Source organism: Maylandia zebra, linkage group LG22 (genome assembly GCF_041146795.1).
Source record: "Maylandia zebra isolate NMK-2024a linkage group LG22, Mzebra_GT3a, whole genome shotgun sequence".
NCBI classification, from domain to species: domain Eukaryota; kingdom Metazoa; phylum Chordata; class Actinopteri; order Cichliformes; family Cichlidae; genus Maylandia; species Maylandia zebra.
Window position 1 is genome coordinate 1,015,645 of NC_135187.1, and position 22,387 is coordinate 1,038,031.

The 22,387-nt window shown below is 41.3% G+C and overlaps 1 protein-coding gene across 1 annotated transcript; it reads right to left on the minus strand.

The window, feature by feature from the left end:
• Nucleotides 1-406: 406 nt before the first annotated feature.
• LOC143414766 (uncharacterized) lies at nucleotides 407-21,253 on the minus strand. Its single transcript, XM_076879599.1, has 3 exons — nucleotides 21,247-21,253; nucleotides 1,826-1,892; nucleotides 407-1,731 (listed from the first exon to the last, which is right to left on the minus strand). The coding sequence occupies exons 1-3, from the start codon at nucleotides 21,251-21,253 to the stop codon at nucleotides 651-653; spliced, it is 1,155 nt and encodes a 384-aa protein (XP_076735714.1). The 3' UTR covers nucleotides 407-650.
• Between the last annotated feature and the right edge of the window lie 1,134 nt (nucleotides 21,254-22,387).

Below are 22,387 nucleotides of genomic sequence, written 5' to 3' on the forward strand. Positions count from 1 at the left end.
TCTGGGGGGAGTTATTTTTATCTCCTTAGCTTTCCTCATGTTGTGCATTTTCCATTGTTATACCTCTCTGACCTGTCTTCCCCATGTGATGTTTTCGTGCAATGTATGTATGGTCAGAGGGTATGATGGCGCCGCCATTGCGTGCAAATGGTCGGCAGCCTTAACATGAAATTTCCCACTCGTGGGACTAATAAAGGCATCTCATCTCGTCTCATCTCATCTTCCAAATACTGCAGGGTCTTTAATTTACAACAGGAAACATGATGAAATAACTATTGTGATTTGCAGAAATATAAACAAAGCTGAATATAACTCAGTATTAACACTGACTATTGTAGAGAAATGATTATTATGAGAAATTATTCTCATCTTTAAAAAGTCACTTATTTAAAGAGACACTTATTAATCAGTGCAAAAAGACTTTATTTATGATAAGCTCAGTGTTGAGATTGTAGACATCACTATATTTTTAATATCAGTCCTCTGATCACACAAGTTTGGAACACACAAACATCAGGAAAACATTTAACAACTTCTCTCTGATAGATATAAATAAATAAATAAAACCATAATAAATAAGAATAAATATATGATTAAACATTTGGTTACTTAAACATTTCAAATGGTCACAGGTACTTCAGTTTGTTGCTTCATTTGGAGGATGTGAACTTAAGAAATGTTAAAAACATGATCTGAGTACATGTGACGACAGAGCCAGAACTACTGTAAGGAAGCTGATGTTGTTGAGAATAGCAGAGGAGGTGGTTGTTGCTGTCGCTGCAGTTATGGTTGTTGAAGCAGCTGTAGTTGTTGTCGCGGCAGTTTTGGTTGTTGTTGGAACAGTTGTGGTTGTTGTTGCTGGTGTTGTTGTTGTTGTTGCTGCGGTTGTGGTTGTTGTTGAAGCAGCTGTAGTTGTTGTCGCTACAGATGTGGTTGTTGTTGGAGCAGCTGTGGTTGTTGTTGGAACAGCTGTGGTTGTTGTCGCAGCAGTTGTGGTTGTTGTTGGAACAGCTGTGGTTGTTGTCGCTGCAGATGTGGTTGTTGTTGGAGCAGCTGTGGTTGTTGTCGCAGCAGCTGTGGTTGTTGTTGGAACAGCTGTGGTTGTTGTCGCAGCAGTTGTGGTTGTTGTTGGAACAGCTGTGGTTGTTGTCGCTGCAGATGTGGTTGTTGTTGGAGCAGCTGTGGTTGTTGTCGCAGCAGTTGTGGTTGTTGTTGGAGCAGCTGTGGTTGTTGTCGCAGCAGTTGTGGTTGTTGTTGGAGCAGTTTTGGTTGTTGTCGCAGCAGTTGTGGTTGTTGTTGGAGCAGCTGTGGTTGTTGTCGCAGCAGTTGTGGTTGTTGTTGGAACAGCTGTGGTTGTTGTCGCAGCAGTTGTGGTTGTTGTTGGAGCAGCTGTGGTTGTTGTCGCAGCAGTTGTGGTTGTTGTTGGAACAGCTGTGGTTGTTGTCGCAGCAGTTGTGGTTGTTGTTGGAACAGCTGTGGTTGTTGTCGCAGCAGTTGTGGTTGTTGTTGGAGCAGTTTTGGTTGTTGTCGCAGCAGTTGTGGTTGTTGTTGGAGCAGCTGTGGTTGTTGTCGCAGCAGTTGTGGTTGTTGGAGCAGCTGTGGTTGTTGTCGCAGCAGTTGTGGTTGTTGTTGGAGCAGTTGTGGTTGTTGTTGGTGCAGCTGTGGTTGTTGTTGCTGCAGCTGTGGTTGTTGTCGCTGCAGATGTGGTTGTTGTCGCTGCGTTGCAGCAGGCTGTGTAGACAATCTTACATCATTTTCATATTTCATCACATTAACCACATCTTTATGAATAGGAAATTCTTTGACAAATTAATTTTTTTCCTACCAACAACAAGAAGAACGATGACAAACATCTTGGCGATCATGGTGATGCTGATTTTCTGCTCCTGTCTCTGAAAATAAAAATTCACTGTGGTTATTATGATTTAAAGAAAGCATTATTCCTACAATTGCCTTAATTAAGCTTTCTAAAGTTATCTTGAAAAGAAGTTTGAGATCTAAAACTCATAATATAAAAAAGTTCCTATTCAATTACATAATTTAAAATATAGATTTTTTTTCTATAGTACTGTCTTTGTGATAGTCCACATCTCTCAACGAGGTGCTTGTACATGCAAAAGCAACAAGAAGAAATTAAGAAATCATGAAGGAAAGGCTCTGACTATGATGACGTCATTGTTCCTGACTGTAAATCAGAGCAAAAGTCACCACTTCATGTTTATAGTGTTAATCAACTCCAATATTGACATATAATCACTAACCCATTAAATCTATCTATCTATCTATCTATCTATCTATCTATCTATCTATCTACCTGTGTGTGTGTGTGAATGTGTCATATATTATTTATCAAGGGTAATAGCAAAAAAAAAAACAAAAACAGAAGCATAAAAAAAACTTCAGAACTTTAAGATAAACACAACCCAACACAACAAATTGCTGCCTAAATTACACCATATGTTGCCAAAGAAACTGATGGACATTATGAACAATGCTAGGCATCCTCTGCACACGGCCGTTAACAACCAGAGGAGTCTGTTCAGTGACAGGTTGCTTCTCCCCAAGACAAGAACTAACAGACTTAAAAACTCCTTTGTCCCACACGCCATCAGACTGTTTAACTCCTCTCTGGAGGGGAGAGGGAGGGGAAACAGGAGGACAAAGGAGGGGGGAACAACTAAGCTGTAGTGTCTCTTCACCTCACTGTACAATACCTTTTGTGCAATACTTTTGTAAATAGTCAACAGTGCAATAGACTCAATACTTGAAATGTGCAATTCACTTGTATTTTTATTTTTTATTTTTTATTCCTATTTATTCTATTTATCCCCTTCGTATATTTTATTTATATTGTCTCTGTATTTATATATATATATATATATATATATATATATATATATATATATATATATATATATATGTGTGTGTGTGTGTGTGTGTGTGTATATATATAATATTCTGTAACTCTGTAACTTCTGTCGGTGCTGTGCTTTTTTGGAAATCGAATTTCCCAGAGGAACCCACCCGAGGGATTAATAAAGTTCTATCTTATCTTATCTTATATGTTGCCAAAAGATCATTTCCAGAAATAAATCTATCAGTTCATCTTAAATTCACATGTAGATGTCAGATATATATTTAATATTAGGGTTACTTACATAGTATTTCTTTGCTTGTAAGTCGTCCACTGCAGTGAAAGAAAGTGATGTTCTCTGACTTCATCTCCTCTTTTTATAATCAGCCAACATGAACCTGAGGACAAATATGTGCAGGTGGAGTAATGGTAGTTATCGTCATGGTTTAAGGTGTGTGCACTAAACTTTTATTTACCATTTTTCTCTCCTATTGTCCTCCTGAAACAGTCATCACTTTAATTTTAGCACTTACACACACACAGACACACACACACACACACATATTTGTGACATGTTTTGACGTGAGCTTCGACATTTTCTCTGTGTGACTATGACTACATTTATGTGATTGTATCTTTATGGCTACATTAGGACTCTATGTGGTCCATAAAAGATGACCATTTTGGATAATAAAATCTGACAGAAGAAAACAAATATTCGGTGATTAGTTTTGGATTAACTAAATCTCACAACTGGCTGACTAGATTTAGACGGAGAATCAACATTTACAGGTTGGTGGTGCTCGGTGGGCAGTCAGCGTCCACATCAAAATAACTCTGATTTCTCTCTTTTTAGTAGAACCATATTTTAAAATTATTCTTTGATTATTCGTCTTCTTGATTCATAACCAAACAACATGTTCATATATACATTATCTCACGAAATTGAGTTCACCCCTCACATTTTTGTAAATATTTTTTTACATCATTTCATGGGACAACATTGATGATATGACACTTTGATAAAATGTAAAGTAGTCAGTTTACAGCTTGATTAACATTGCAAATGTGCTGTCACTGTCACGGTCTGACTGGGGCAGACCGTATGTGTTGCAGAGGAGGACTCAAACGCAGACCAAAACGTGGTGTGGATTAACAAAACAAGCCGTTTATTGAGGTTAGCAACGAGGGTACAAAATAATAGGGCATCGGTGAAAACTAAACAATAACCTAAACTGGGTGAACTAATAACAAAACATGAAAAACCTTAACCATAGTGAACTGACATGGGTACCTGGAGATGAGACATGGATGAGCAGACGACCTGACAACAAATGACTGAAAGCACACGGACTAAATACACACAGGATGATGAGGGAAGTGGGAACACATGGGGAAACAGCTGGCACACATGAACATAATGACGTCACAGTGGGAGAGTAAAACTGAACATGATGAACACAGAACACCAGACCTCTTCACAATAAAACAGGAAACACAGTGAGATATAAACATGACAACCTGGACTGACAACATACGCCACAGACATAAAATACATGAACCCAGAGTAACCCAGAGTAATTTCCTGCACTTATTTCCTGCACTTATTTCCTGCCATTGAACGCATCACAAATGCATGATAGTGATGGGACGTTCTGTATCGAGGCTTCGGAGCGTGTGTCGAGTAATGGAGGGGGCGTTTCCGCGAAGCGCGTATCGAGGCTTGCTTCATCAAAAAAGAGAGAAATCAGAGTTATTTTGATGTGGACGCTGACTGCCCACCGAGCACCACCAACCTGTAAATGTTGATTCTCCGTCTAAATCTAGTCAGCCAGTTGTGAGATTTAGTTAATCCAAAACTAATCACCGAATATTTGTTTTCTTCTGTCAGATTTTATTATCCAAAATGGTCATCTTTTATGGACCACATAGAGTCCTAATGTAGCCATAAAGATACAATCACATAAATGTAGTCATAGTCACACAGAGAAAATGTCGAAGCTCACGTCAAAACATGTCACAAATATGTGTGTGTGTCTGTGTGTGTGTAAGTGCTAAAATTAAAGTGATGACTGTTTCAGGAGGACAATAGGAGAGAGATGCAGGTAAATAAAAGTTTAGTGCACACACCTTAAACCATGACGATAACTACCATTACTCCACCTGCACATATTTGTCCTCAGGTTCATGTTGGCTGATTATAAAAAGAGGAGATGAAGTCAGAGAACATCACTTTCTTTCACTGCAGTGGACGACTTACAAGCAAAGAAATACTATGTAAGTAACCCTAATATTAAATATATATCTGACATCTACATGTGAATTTAAGATGAATTGATAGATTTATTTCTGGAAATGATCTTTTGGCAACATATGGTGTAATTTAGGCAGCAATTTGTTGTGTTGGGTTGTGTTTATCTTAAAGTTCTGAAGTTTTTTTTATGCTTCTGTTTTTGTTTTGTTTTTTGCTATTACCCTTGATAAATAATATATGACACATTCACACACACACACACAGGTAGATAGATAGATAGATAGATAGATAGATAGATAGATAGATAGATAGATAGATAGATAGATAGATAGATAGATAGATAGATAGATAGATAGATAGATAGATAGATAGATAGATAGATAGATAGATAGATAGATAGATTTAATGGGTTAGTGATTATATGTCAATATTGGAGTTGATTAACACTATAAACATGAAGTGGTGACTTTTGCTCTGATTTACAGTCAGGAACAATGAGGTCATGATAGTCAGAGCCTTTCCTTCATGATTTCTTAATTTCTTCTTGTTGCTTTTGCGTGTACAAGCACCTCGTTGAGAGATGTGGACTATCACAAAGACAGTACTATAGAAAAAAAATCTATATTTTAAATTATGTAATTGAATAGGAACTTTTTTATATTATGAGTTTTAGATCTCAAACTTCTTTTCAAGATAACTTTAGAAAGCTTAATTAAGGCAATTGTAGGAATAATGCTTTCTTTAAATCATAATAACCACAGTGAATTTTTATTTTCAGAGACAGGAGCAGAAAATCAGCATCACCATGATCGCCAAGATGTTTGTCATCGTTCTTCTTGTTATTGGTAGGAAAAAAATTAATTTGTCAGAGAATTTCCTATTCATAAAGATGTGGTTAATGTGATGAAATATGAAAATGACGTAAGATCCTGTACACAGCCTGCTGCAACGCAGCGACAACAACCACATCTGCAGCGACAACAACCACAGCTGCAGCAACAACAACCACAGCTGCTCCAACAACAACCACAACTGCAGCGACAACAACCACAGCTGCTCCAACAACAACCACAACTGCTGCGACAACAACCACAGCTGCTCCAACAACAACCACAACTGCTGCGACAACAACCACAGCTGCTCCAACAACAACCACAACTGCTGCGACAACAACCACAGCTGCTCCAACAACCACAGCTGCTCCAACAACAACCACAACTGCTGCGACAACAACCACAGCTGCTCCAACAACAACCACAACTGCAGCGACAACAACCAAAACTGCTCCAACAACAACCACAACTGCTGCGACAACAACCAAAACTGCTCCAACAACAACCACAACTGCTGCGACAACAACCACAGCTGCTCCAACAACCACAGCTGCTCCAACAACAACCACAACTGCTGCGACAACAACCACAGCTGCTCCAACAACAACCACAACTGCAGCGACAACAACCACATCTGCAGCGACAACAACCACAGCTGTTCCAACAACAACCACAGCTACAGGGACAACAACCACAGCTGCTCCAACAACAACCACAGCTGCAGCGACAACAACTACAGCTGCTCCAAGAACAACCACAGCTGCAGCGACAACAACTACAGCTGTTCCAACAACAACCACAGCTGCTCCAACAACAACCACAGCTGCAGCGAAAACAACCACAGCTGCTCCAACAACAACCACAGCTGCTCCAACAACAACCACAGCTGCACCGACAACAACTACAGCTGCGACAACAACAACCACAGCTGCTCCAACAACAACTACAGTTGCAGCGACAACAACTACAGCTGCACCGACAACAACTACAGCTGCGACAACAACAACCACAGCTGCTCCAACAACAACTACAGTTGCAGCGACAACAACTACAGCTGTTCCAACAACAACCACAGCTGCTCCAACAACAACTACAGTTGCAGCGACAACAACTACAGCTGCACCGACAACAACTACAGCTGTTCCAACAACAACCACAGCTGCTCCAACAACAATCACAGCTGCCCCAACAACAACCACAGCTGCACCAACAACAACCACAGCTGCTCCAACAACAACCACAACTGCACCGACAACAACTACAGCTGCGACAACAACAACCACAGCTGTTCCAACGACAACCACAACTGCACCGACAACAACTACAGCTGCGACAACAACAACCACAACTGCAGCGACAACAACCACAGCTGCTCCAACAACAACCACAGCTGCGACAACAACAACCACAACTGCAGCGACAACAACCACAGCTGCTCCAACAACAACCACAGCTGCACCAACAACAATCACAGCTGCTCCAACAACAACCACATCTGCAGCGACAACAACCACAACTGCAGCGACAACAACCACAGCTGCTCCAACAACAACCACAGCTGCACCAACAACAACCACAGCTGTTCCAACAACAACCACAGCTGCAGGGACAACAACCACAGCTGCTCCAACAACAACCACAGTTGCAGCGACAACAACCACATCTGCAGTGACAACAACCACAGCTGTTCCAACAACAACCACAACTGCAGCGACAACAACCACAGCTGTTCAAACAACAACCACAGCTGCTCCAACAACAACCACATCTGCTCCAACAACAATCACAGCTGCCCCAACAACAACCACAGCTGCACCGACAACAACTACAGTTGCGACAACAACAACCACAACTGCAGCGACAACAACCACAGCTGCTCCAACAACAACCACAGCTGCACCAACAACAACCACAGCTGCAGGGACAACAACCACAGCTGCTCCAACAACAACCACAGTTGTAGCGACAACAACCACATCTGCTCCAACAACAACCACATCTGCCCCAACAACAACCACAGCTGTTCCAACAACAACCACAACTGCAGCGACAACAACCACAGCTGTTCCAACAACAATCACAACTGCAGCGACAACAACCACAGCTGTTCCAACAACAATCACAACTGCCGCGACAACAACTGCAGCTGCTTCAACAACAACAACAACACCAGCAACAACAACCACAACTGTTCCAACAACAACCAAAACTGCCGCGACAACAACTACAGCTGTTCCGACAATAACCACAACTGCCGCGACAACAACCACAGCTGTTCCAACAACAATCACAACTGCAGCGACAACAACCACAGCTGTTCCAACAACAATCACAACTGCAGCGACAACAACCACAGCTGTTCCAACAACAATCACAACTGCCGCGACAACAACTGCAGCTGCTTCAACAACAACAACAACACCAGCAACAACAACCACAACTGTTCCAACAACAACCAAAACTGCCGCGACAACAACTACAGCTGTTCCGACAATAACCACAACTGCCGCGACAACAACTGCAGCTGCTTCAACAACAACCACAACCGCAGCAACAACAACAACAACACCAGCAATAACAACCACAACTGTTCCAACAACAATCACAACTGCAGCGACAACAACTACAGCTGCTTCAACAACAACCACAACCGCAGCAACAACAACAACAACACCAGCAACAACAACCACAACTGTTCCAACAACAATCACAACTGCCGCGACAACAACTGCAGCTGCTTCAACAACCATAACTGCAGCGACAGCAACAACCACCTCCTCTGCTATTCTCAACAACATCAGCTTCCTTACAGTAGTTCTGGCTCTGTCGTCACATGTACTCAGATCATGTTTTTAACATTTCTTAAGTTCACATCCTCCAAATGAAGCAACAAACTGAAGTACCTGTGACCATTTGAAATGTTTAAGTAACCAAATGTTTAATCATATATTTATTCTTATTTATTATGGTTTTATTTATTTATTTATATCTATCAGAGAGAAGTTGTTAAATGTTTTCCTGATGTTTGTGTGTTCCAAACTTGTGTGATCAGAGGACTGATATTAAAAATATAGTGATGTCTACAATCTCAACACTGAGCTTATCATAAATAAAGTCTTTTTGCACTGATTAATAAGTGTCTCTTTAAATAAGTGACTTTTTAAAGATGAGAATAATTTCTCATAATAATCATTTCTCTACAATAGTCAGTGTTAATACTGAGTTATATTCAGCTTTGTTTATATTTCTGCAAATCACAATAGTTATTTCATCATGTTTCCTGTTGTAAATTAAAGACCCTGCAGTATTTGGAAGATGAGATGAGACGAGATGAGATGCCTTTATTAGTCCCACGAGTGGGAAATTTCAACCTTGAAGCAGAGTCGATTATGAGCTCCCGAAGCTCCTTCTGTGGGGCGAATGCCGCTGGATCCATAACCTGGCGGGTCAATACTGTCACGGCAAATGGGATGAGCCGTGTGGAGAAAAATAAAGGAGGATCCAATTGTAGGCACTCGTGGAGGTGCGAAGGACGTTTATTGTAAAAAATAAAACACAAGTGGAAAACGGCAAACGGAACTAAAGATAATCTGAACTGGGAAAACTAAACTACTAGACATGAACACGAACATGGAGGAGGTTGAGCAGAGGCATATGACGGTAGACAGCAGGGAGAACACGTGGATGAAACACGGTAGATTCACAGACAGACCAGCGACTACAACATAAGAAGACATGACTTAAATACACACAGAAGAACACAAGGAGATTACACACAGGTGGGGAACACAGCTGGAAGTAATTGACGAGATGAGACAAGGGAGGCAAAACTGAATACACTCACATAAAACACGGACCTTCACAATAAAACAGGAAACAGGAAATAACAACACAAAGACGCAGACTAGACACTGAACTAAACATGCAGAAAAATGAGGGCATCGAAACTGAACCTAAGAACTGACCCCTCAACCAGAATGACCTGAAACATAGAATTGTAATAATAATCAACAAAGCACAACAAGAGAATCAGAAAATAATCCATAATACAAAATCAAACCAAAACATCTCAAAATACTGTGTCAAAACTGACCCAGAACCATGACAATTAGTATCCACTCCAGCATCCATTCAGTCTTTATATATGGATTTAATAACGGCTGTTCTAGTGTGTGAGGTGTGTTCACAATGTCACACAGACAATACAAGGCTCAACATGACGACCTGTCCTGAAGATTAAAGTCACGTAAGGTAGAGTTCATTTGAAAAGTAAAATAAATTAAAGCTGCCAGCAGTGATGATGGGGAACTTGCACATCAGCGCACGTTGAAGTGTGCTGCAGTTGAAGTAGGCTGGTGGTCACTTCCTGTCCCGGGAAGACATCGTCTGATATGTCATGTAGTTGTGTGTCCTTTGAAATCCACAACAGAAATCTCACGTACATCGCCTGTTGCTTATTTAATGCTACCAGCAAAGAATCAAGACTTTTCATGAAAACTGAAAAGCTCTGAGCATTAACATCAAGAAGTCACCAAAGATCATGCTACTCCAATTCAGTCTCTAGCAGTTCATTAGAATACAAGGTTTGACTATAGTGAAAACACCACCAAAATTACACTTGACCCAAACATTGACTTGTTGTTGGGTTTACGGCAGCGAGGTCAAACTCATTTTACATCTCCAAACACACTCACCTCATTTTGAGTCTATGTGGGCCAGACCAGTGAAACTCTCCTTTCTGTTAGTGCACAGAAGTTTGACAACACATTTTATCCCTGAGATATCTTAAATAACAAATGAAACAACAACCAGCAGCGAGCAGCAGGGACAATATCCCCGCCTATCCTGGGTAACGCACCTGCCCCCAAGATCCTACGTGTATGTTGCTATGTCAAGAGATGTAATGGCTATAGCGTAATTAAAAAGGAGCAACAAATGGCCGCACAGCACAGCCAGCTAAGATAAAATCAGATAGAAAAGATAGATCTTTATTGTCACTGTTACAACAACAATGAAAGGCAGTTTGGCATCTCTCCATTAGCAGTATGTAGATTCTTTACATTAAAATTACTTTAGAATAAAAGATAAAAGACACACAGCTATATACATTTGTATACAAGTTATATATGCTGTAAGGTGCCATATAAAGGCACCCCCCCCCCCCCCCTCCCCCCAAGACCCTGCCTGTGTGAATAATGTGTTGTCACAGGAAGCCTCGAGAGGAGAAGGCATGGGATGGCCAGGAGGTAGAGGACTACCCTCAGAAAGAGAGCGCTAGTGAGCACCCCTATTTCCTAAATCCTACCACAGGGAGAGTGGAGCACTCCCTGGCTACCTGTTGGACTTCCCAAGACTACACACAGATCCCAGGCTGGTGTAAGTTTGAGATAAGTCACTGCAAACATCCACCCAAACTGTATCAACTGCACCCCATCCTCCCTCACCCCCTTGTGGCCCAACGGGCACTCAGGAGCCCCAGAGACAGACTGGATGTGGGTCAAGACGTGTTATTATTTGTGTTGTAGATGCCTCAGTTGAAGATCTAGGGACTTTTTCCAGTTCATAATGTACATACGTGTGTGTTGTGATATTAGTTTTGTTGTGTTGTTGCCTAACAGAATCTCCATTTTCCTACATCATGTTGTATCACAACATAGAAATGCATCATCACAGAACTGAAGGTCACACAGGACAGGTTTTCGTGTGACGTGTTGTCTCCTGTTTGACGGATATGTGGCATTCCTCAGTGAAGACTCAACCATCTCAAGTACATGCTGGGAAATGCTTTAAGCTGTTTTTGGACCTCAGTACAGAAACAATGAATGTTAATTCTCAACATCTGTTAACGCACAGGAGACTAAACTATGAGGTGTGGCTGCAAGTTTATGCAACTAGAAGCAGCTTCAATAACCACACCTCTTATGACTGATTGTGCGACAGACAAAGGCCGGGATCAAACCTGCTCAGCTATATTTTATAAACTGCTGTGTGTGCTGCTGTTCATATGCATATCTCCAAAGAACTAAAAGAAAATCCATGTGTTGGAATAACTTCAGAATAAATTAATGAACAAATCTGCATCAATTAATTTCCAGAGTTGCACCAGATCAGCAAGATTCATAAAACAAGTTCAACAAAGCAGAAATATGTTGTGTATATATATATATATATATATAAATCCCTGACCTGTGTTACAGTATAAGACACTTACTGGGCATCTGTGGTACTATTATTTTAACTGCATTGCTAATATGTGGTTTATTGCAGCTGCACTTTTTTTACTCTTTATCATGCTGCTGTTACAGAAAAAAATAAACCCTCGTGCGATCAATGAAGGATGTGTATATCTAAAGTCTTTACAAATAAACTATTTACATAAAGTGACTGATTCACACTGGTGTTGTTTTAGGCTCAAAGAAATAAAAGTTTACACCTTTAAAGACTGTAAGCATCCTTTACTCTCACTTTTTGATACCTGTGTATATTTGAAGATTTGAAGGTGCAAAAGATGAACCCAGTCAGGTCTGAAAAGTGAACATAATGCTGAAATGCATAAAACCTGCATTTTTAATCATGGCCAGCGGTACTCGGTGGCTATATTCAATTTATTACAGCACAAGTGTGTAAGTGTCTTTTAGTCGGGTCTCACCTTGTGTCTCTGATAACTGATGAATGACTTCCTGCATTAAGTGTTGCAAGAAGAAAATGAAAGCAAGCTCCCAACTCGCAAGAATGCCTTTAAAACTGACTTCTTATTTCCATTGATGAAAACTTCTTCATTTCAAGTAAATGAACCAGTAATATTTAGAATGTGTGTAAAAGAAAAGACAAAAAAGAGAGAAATCAGAGTTATTTTGATGTGGACGCTGACTGCCCACCGAGCACCACCAACCTGTAAATGTTGATTCTCCGTCTAAATCTAGTCAGCCAGTTGTGAGATTTAGTTAATCCAAAACTAATCACCGAATATTTGTTTTCTTCTGTCAGATTTTATTATCCAAAATGGTCATCTTTTATGGACCACATAGAGTCCTAATGTAGCCATAAAGATACAATCACATAAATGTAGTCATAGTCACACAGAGAAAATGTCGAAGCTCACGTCAAAACATGTCACAAATATGTGTGTGTGTGTGTGTGTCTGTGTGTGTGTAAGTGCTAAAATTAAAGTGATGACTGTTTCAGGAGGACAATAGGAGAGAGATGCAGGTAAATAAAAGTTTAGTGCACACACCTTAAACCATGACGATAACTACCATTACTCCACCTGCACATATTTGTCCTCAGGTTCATGTTGGCTGATTATAAAAAGAGGAGATGAAGTCAGAGAACATCACTTTCTTTCACTGCAGTGGACGACTTACAAGCAAAGAAATACTATGTAAGTAACCCTAATATTAAATATATATCTGACATCTACATGTGAATTTAAGATGAATTGATAGATTTATTTCTGGAAATGATCTTTTGGCAACATATGGTGTAATTTAGGCAGCAATTTGTTGTGTTGGGTTGTGTTTATCTTAAAGTTCTGAAGGTTTTTTTATGCTTCTGTTTTTGTTTTGTTTTTTGCTATTACCCTTGATAAATAATATATGACACATTCACACACACACACAGGTAGATAGATAGATAGATAGATAGATAGATAGATAGATAGATAGATAGATAGATAGATAGATAGATAGATAGATAGATAGTGATTATATGTCAATATTGGAGTTGATTAACACTATAAACATGAAGTGGTGACTTTTGCTCTGATTTACAGTCAGGAACAATGAGGTCATGATAGTCAGAGCCTTTCCTTCATGATTTCTTAATTTCTTCTTGTTGCTTTTGCGTGTACAAGCACCTCGTTGAGAGATGTGGACTATCACAAAGACAGTACTATAGAAAAAAAATCTATATTTTAAATTATGTAATTGAATAGGAACTTTTTTATATTATGAGTTTTAGATCTCAAACTTCTTTTCAAGATAACTTTAGAAAGCTTAATTAAGGCAATTGTAGGAATAATGCTTTCTTTAAATCATAATAACCACAGTGAATTTTTATTTTCAGAGACAGGAGCAGAAAATCAGCATCACCATGATCGCAAAGATGTTTGTCATCGTTCTTCTTGTTGTTGGTAGGAAAAAAATTAATTTGTCAAAGAATTTCCTATTCATAAAGATGTGGTTAATGTGATGAAATATGAAAATGATGTAAGATTCTCTACACAGCCTGCTGCAACGCAGCGACAACAACCACAACTGCAGCGACAACAACCACATCTGCAGCGACAACAACCACATCTGCAGCGACAACAACCACAGCTACAGGGACAACAACCACAGCTGTTCGAACAACAACCACAGCTGCAGCGACAACAACTACAGCTGCTCCAACAACAACCACAGCTGCACCGACAACAACTACAGCTGCGACAACAACAACCACAGCTGCACCAACAACAACTACAGCTGTTCCAACAACAACCACAGCTGTTCCAACGACAACCACAACTGCAGCGACAACAACCACAGCTGCTCCAACAACAACCACAGCTGCACCGACAACAACTACAGTTGCGACAACAACAACCACAGCTGCTCCAACAACAACTACAGTTGCAGCGACAACAACCACAGCTGCTCCAACAACAACCACATCTGCTCCAACAACAATCACAGCTGCCCCAACAACAACCACAGCTGTTCCAACGACAACCACAACTGCAGCGACAACAACAACAGCTGCTCCAACAACAACCACAGCTGCTCCAACAACAACCACAGCTGCACCAACAACAACCACAGCTGCTCCAACAACAACCACAGCTGCAGGGACAACAACCACAGCTGCTCCAACAACAACTACAGTTGCAGCAACAACAACTACAGTTGCTCCAACAACAACCACAGCTGCACCAACAACAACCACAGCTGCACCAACAACAACCACAGCTGCTCCAACAACAACCACAGCTGCAGGGACAACAACCACAGCTGCTCCAACAACAACTACAGTTGCAGCAACAACAACCACAACTGCAGCGACAACAACCACAGCTGCTCCAACAACAACCACAGCTGCACCAACAACAACCACAGCTGCTCCAACAACAACCACAGCTGCAGGGACAACAACCACAGCTGCTCCAACAACAACTACAGTTGCAGCAACAACAACTACAGTTGCAGCAACAACAACTACAGCTGCACCGACAACAACTACAGCTGCGACAACAACAACCACAGCTGCTCCAACAACAACCACATCTGCTCCAACAACAATCACAGCTGCCCCAACAACAACCACAGCTGTTCCAACGACAACCACAACTGCAGCGACAACAACCACAGCTGCTCCAACAACAACCACAGCTGCTCCAACAACAACCACAGCTGCACCAACAACAACCACAGCTGCTCCAACAACAACCACAGCTGCAGGGACAACAACCACAGCTGCTCCAACAACAACTACAGTTGCAGCAACAACAACTACAGTTGCAGCAACAACAACTACAGCTGCACCAACAACAACCACAACTGCAGCGACAACAACCACAGCTGCTCCAACAAAAACCACAGCTGCACCAACAACAACCACAGCTGCTCCAACAACAACCACAGCTGCAGGGACAACAACCACAGCTGCTCCAACAACAACTACAGTTGCAGCAACAACAACTACAGTTGCAGCAACAACAACTACAGCTGCACCGACAACAACTACAGCTGCGACAACAACAACCACAGCTGCTCCAACAACAACTACAGTTGCAGCGACAACAACTACAGTTGCAGCAACAACAACTACAGCTGCACCGACAACAACTACAGCTGCACCGACAACAACTACAGCTGCGACAACAACAACCACAGCTGCTCCAACAACAACTACAGTTGCAGCAACAACAACTACAGTTGCAGCAACAACAACTACAGCTGCAACAACAACAACCACAGCTGTTCCAACAACAACCACAGCTGCTCCAACAACAACCACAGCTGCACCGACAACAACTACAGTTGCGACAACAACAACCACAGCTGCTCCAACAACAACTACAGTTGCAGCGACAACAACTACAGTTGCTCCAACAACAACTACAGTTGCAGCAACAACAACTACAGCTGCACCGACAACAACTACAGCTGCGACAACAACAACCACAGCTGCTCCAACAACAACTACAGTTGCTGCGACAACAACTACAGCTGTTCCAACAACAACCACAGCTGCTCCAACAACAACCACATCTGCTCCAACAACAATCACAGCTGCCCCAACAACAACCACAGCTGTTCCAACTACAACCACAACTGCAGCGACAACAACCACAGCTGCTCCAACAACAACCACAGCTGCACCAACAACAACCACAGCTGCTCCAACAACAACCACAGCTGCAGGGACAACAACCACAGCTGCTCCAACAACAACCACAGTTGCAGCAACAACAACTACAGTTGCTCCAACAACAACCACAGCTGCACCAACAACAACCACAGCTGCACCAACAACAACCACAGCTGCTCCAACAACAACCACAGCTGCACCGCCAACAACTACAGCTGCGACAACAACAACCAAAGCTGCTCCAACAACAACTACAGTTGCAGCAACAACAACTACAGTTGCAGCAACAACAACTACAGCTGCACCGACAACAACTACAGCTGCAACAACAACAACCACAGCTGCAGCGACAACAACCACAGCTGTTCCAACAACAATCACAACTGCAGCGACAACAACCACAGCTGTTCCAACAACAATCACAACTGCCGCGACAACAACTGCAGCTGTTCCAACAACAATCACAACTGCAGCGACAACAACCACAGCAGTTCCAACAACAATCACAACTGCAGCGACAACAACCACAGCTGTTCCAACAACAATCACAACTGCCGCGACAACAACCACAGCTGTTCCAACAACAATCACAACTGCAGCGACAACAACCACAGCTGTTCCAACAACAATCACAACTGCCGCGACAACAACCACAGCTGTTCCAACAACAACCACAGCTGCAGCGACAACAACCACAGCTGTTCCAACAACAATCACAACTGCAGCGACAACAACCACAGCTGTTCCAACAACAATCACAACTGCCGCGACAACAACTGCAGCTGCTTCAACAACAACCACAACCGCAGCGACAACAACAACAACACCAGCAACAACAACCACAACTGTTCCAACAACAACCAAAACTGCCGCGACAACAACTACAGCTGTTCCGACAATAACCACAACTGCCGCGACAACAACTGCAGCTGCTTCAACAACAACCACAACCGCAGCAACAACAACAACAACACCAGCAACAACAACCACAACTGTTCCAACAACAATCACAACTGCAGCGACAACAACTACAGCTGCTTCAACAACAACCACAACCGCAGCAACAACAACAACAACACCAGCAACAACAACCACAACTGTTCCAACAACAATCACAACTGCCGCGACAACAACTGCAGCTGCTTCAACAACAACAACAACACCAGCAACAACAACCACAACTGTTCCAACAACAACCAAAACTGCCGCGACAACAACTACAGCTGTTCCGACAATAACCACAACTGCCGCGACAACAACTGCAGCTGCTTCAACAACAACCACAACCGCAGCAACAACAACAACAACACCAGCAATAACAACCACAACTGTTCCAACAACAATCACAACTGCAGCGACAACAACTACAGCTGCTTCAACAACAACCACAACCGCAGCAACAACAACAACAACACCAGCAACAACAACCACAACTGTTCCAACAACAATCACAACTGCCGCGACAACAACTGCAGCTGCTTCAACAACCATAACTGCAGCGACAGCAACAACCACCTCCTCTGCTATTCTCAACAACATCAGCTTCCTTACAGTAGTTCTGGCTCTGTCGTCACATGTACTCAGATCATGTTTTTAACATTTCTTAAGTTCACATCCTCCAAATGAAGCAACAAACTGAAGTACCTGTGACCATTTGAAATGTTTAAGTAACCAAATGTTTAATCATATATTTATTCTTATTTATTATGGTTTTATTTATTTATTTATATCTATCAGAGAGAAGTTGTTAAATGTTTTCCTGATGTTTGTGTGTTCCAAACTTGTGTGATCAGAGGACTGATATTAAAAATATAGTGATGTCTACAATCTCAACACTGAGCTTATCATAAATAAAGTCTTTTTGCACTGATTAATAAGTGTCTCTTTAAATAAGTGACTTTTTAAAGATGAGAATAATTTCTCATAATAATCATTTCTCTACAATAGTCAGTGTTAATACTGAGTTATATTCAGCTTTGTTTATATTTCTGCAAATCACAATAGTTATTTCATCATGTTTCCTGTTGTAAATTAAAGACCCTGCAGTATTTGGAAGATGAGATGAGACGAGATGAGATGCCTTTATTAGTCCCACGAGTGGGAAATTTCAACCTTGAAGCAGAGTCGATTATGAGCTCCCGAAGCTCCTTCTGTGGGGCGAATGCCGCTGGATCCATAACCTGGCGGGTCAATACTGTCACGGCAAATGGGATGAGCCGTGTGGAGAAAAATAAAGGAGGATCCAATTGTAGGCACTCGTGGAGGTGCGAAGGACGTTTATTGTAAAAAATAAAACACAAGTGGAAAACGGCAAACGGAACTAAAGATAATCTGAACTGGGAAAACTAAACTACTAGACATGAACACGAACATGGAGGAGGTTGAGCAGAGGCATATGACGGTAGACAGCAGGGAGAACACGTGGATGAAACACGGTAGATTCACAGACAGACCAGCGACTACAACATAAGAAGACATGACTTAAATACACACAGAAGAACACAAGGAGATTACACACAGGTGGGGAACACAGCTGGAAGTAATTGACGAGATGAGACAAGGGAGGCAAAACTGAATACACTCACATAAAACACGGACCTTCACAATAAAACAGGAAACAGGAAATAACAACACAAAGACGCAGACTAGACACTGAACTAAACATGCAGAAAAATGAGGGCATCGAAACTGAACCTAAGAACTGACCCCTCAACCAGAATGACCTGAAACATAGAATTGTAATAATAATCAACAAAGCACAACAAGAGAATCAGAAAATAATCCATAATACAAAGTCAAACCAAAACATCTCAAAATACTGTGTCAAAACTGACCCAGAACCATGACAATTAGTATCCACTCCAGCATCCATTCAGTCTTTATATATGGATTTAATAACGGCTGTTCTAGTGTGTGAGGTGTGTTCACAATGTCACACAGACAATACAAGGCTCAACATGACGACCTGTCCTGAAGATTAAAGTCACGTAAGGTAGAGTTCATTTGAAAAGTAAAATAAATTAAAGCTGCCAGCAGTGATGATGGGGAACTTGCACATCAGCGCACGTTGAAGTGTGCTGCAGTTGAAGTAGGCTGGTGGTCACTTCCTGTCCCGGGAAGACATCGTCTGATATGTCATGTAGTTGTGTGTCCTTTGAAATCCACAACAGAAATCTCACGTACATCGCCTGTTGCTTATTTAATGCTACCAGCAAAGAATCAAGACTTTTCATGAAAACTGAAAAGCTCTGAGCATTAACATCAAGAAGTCACCAAAGATCATGCTACTCCAATTCAGTCTCTAGCAGTTCATTAGAATACAAGGTTTGACTATAGTGAAAACACCACCAAAATTACACTTGACCCAAACATTGACTTGTTGTTGGGTTTACGGCAGCGAGGTCAAACTCATTTTACATCTCCAAACACACTCACCTCATTTTGAGTCTATGTGGGCCAGACCAGTGAAACTCTCCTTTCTGTTAGTGCACAGAAGTTTGACAACACATTTTATCCCTGAGATATCTTAAATAACAAATGAAACAACAACCAGCAGCGAGCAGCAGGGACAATATCCCCGCCTATCCTGGGTAACGCACCTGCCCCCAAGATCCTACGTGTATGTTGCTATGTCAAGAGATGTAATGGCTATAGCGTAATTAAAAAGGAGCAACAAATGGCCGCACAGCACAGCCAGCTAAGATAAAATCAGATAGAAAAGATAGATCTTTATTGTCACTGTTACAACAACAATGAAAGGCAGTTTGGCATCTCTCCATTAGCAGTATGTAGATTCTTTACATTAAAATTACTTTAGAATAAAAGATAAAAGACACACAGCTATATACATTTGTATACAAGTTATATATGCTGTAAGGTGCCATATAAAGGCACCCCCCCCCCCCCCCCCCCCCCCCCCCAAGACCCTGCCTGTGTGAATAATGTGTTGTCACAGGAAGCCTCGAGAGGAGAAGGCATGGGATGGCCAGGAGGTAGAGGACTACCCTCAGAAAGAGAGCGCTAGTAAGCACCCCTATTTCCTAAATCCTACCACAGGGAGAGTGGAGCACTCCCTGGCTACCTGTTGGACTTCCCAAGACTACACACAGATCCCAGGCTGGTGTAAGTTTGAGATAAGTCACTGCAAACATCCACCCAAACTGTATCAACTGCACCCCATCCTCCCTCACCCCCTTGTGGCCCAACGGGCACTCAGGAGCCCCAGAGACAGACTGGATGTGGGTCAAGACGTGTTATTATTTGTGTTGTAGATGCCTCAGTTGAAGATCTAGGGACTTTTTCCAGTTCATAATGTACATACGTGTGTGTTGTGATATTAGTTTTGTTGTGTTGTTGCCTAACAGAATCTCCATTTTCCTACATCATGTTGTATCACAACATAGAAATGCATCATCACAGAACTGAAGGTCACACAGGACAGGTTTTCGTGTGACGTGTTGTCTCCTGTTTGACGGATATGTGGCATTCCTCAGTGAAGACTCAACCATCTCAAGTACATGCTGGGAAATGCTTTAAGCTGTTTTTGGACCTCAGTACAGAAACAATGAATGTTAATTCTCAACATCTGTTAACGCACAGGAGACTAAACTATGAGGTGTGGCTGCAAGTTTATGCAACTAGAAGCAGCTTCAATAACCACACCTCTTATGACTGATTGTGCGACAGACAAAGGCCGGGATCAAACCTGCTCAGCTATATTTTATAAACTGCTGTGTGTGCTGCTGTTCATATGCATATCTCCAAAGAACTAAAAGAAAATCCATGTGTTGGAATAACTTCAGAATAAATTAATGAACAAATCTGCATCAATTAATTTCCAGAGTTGCACCAGATCAGCAAGATTCATAAAACAAGTTCAACAAAGCAGAAATATGTTGTGTATATATATATATATATATAAATCCCTGACCTGTGTTACAGTATAAGACACTTACTGGGCATCTGTGGTACTATTATTTTAACTGTGTTGATAATATGTGGTTTATTGCAGCTGCACTTTTTTTACTCTTTATCATGCTGCTGTTACAGAAAAAAATAAACCCTCGTGCGATCAATGAAGGATGTGTATATCTAAAGTCTTTACAAATAAACTATTTACATAAAGTGACTGATTCACACTGGTGTTGTTTTAGGCTCAAAGAAATAAAAGTTTACACCTTTAAAGACTGTAAGCATCCTTTACTCTCACTTTTTGATACCTGTGTATATTTGAAGATTTGAAGGTGCAAAAGATGAACCCAGTCAGGTCTGAAAAGTGAACATAATGCTGAAATGCATTAAACCTGCATTTTTAATCATGGCCAGCGGTACTCGGTGGCTATATTCAATTTATTACAGCACAAGTGTGTAAGTGTCTTTTAGTCGGGTCTCACCTTGTGTCTCTGATAACTGATGAATGACTTCCTGCATTAAGTGTTGCAAGAAGAAAATGAAAGCAAGCTCCCAACTCGCAAGAATGCCTTTAAAACTGACTTCTTATTTCCATTGATGAAAACTTCTTCATTTCAAGTAAATGAACCAGTAATATTTAGAATGTGTGTAAAAGAAAAGACAAAAAAGAGAGAAATCAGAGTTATTTTGATGTGGACGCTGACTGCCCACCGAGCACCACCAACCTGTAAATGTTGATTCTCCGTCTAAATCTAGTCAGCCAGTTGTGAGATTTAGTTAATCCAAAACTAATCACCGAATATTTGTTTTCTTCTGTCAGATTTTATTATCCAAAATGGTCATCTTTTATGGACCACATAGAGTCCTAATGTAGCCATAAAGATACAATCACATAAATGTAGTCATAGTCACACAGAGAAAATGTCGAAGCTCACGTCAAAACATGTCACAAATATGTGTGTGTGTGTGTGTGTCTGTGTGTGTGTAAGTGCTAAAATTAAAGTGACGACTGTTTCAGGAGGACAATAGGAGAGAGATGCAGGTAAATAAAAGTTTAGTGCACACACCTTAAACCATGACGATAACTACCATTACTCCACCTGCACATATTTGTCCTCAGGTTCATGTTGGCTGATTATAAAAAGAGGAGATGAAGTCAGAGAACATCACTTTCTTTCACTGCAG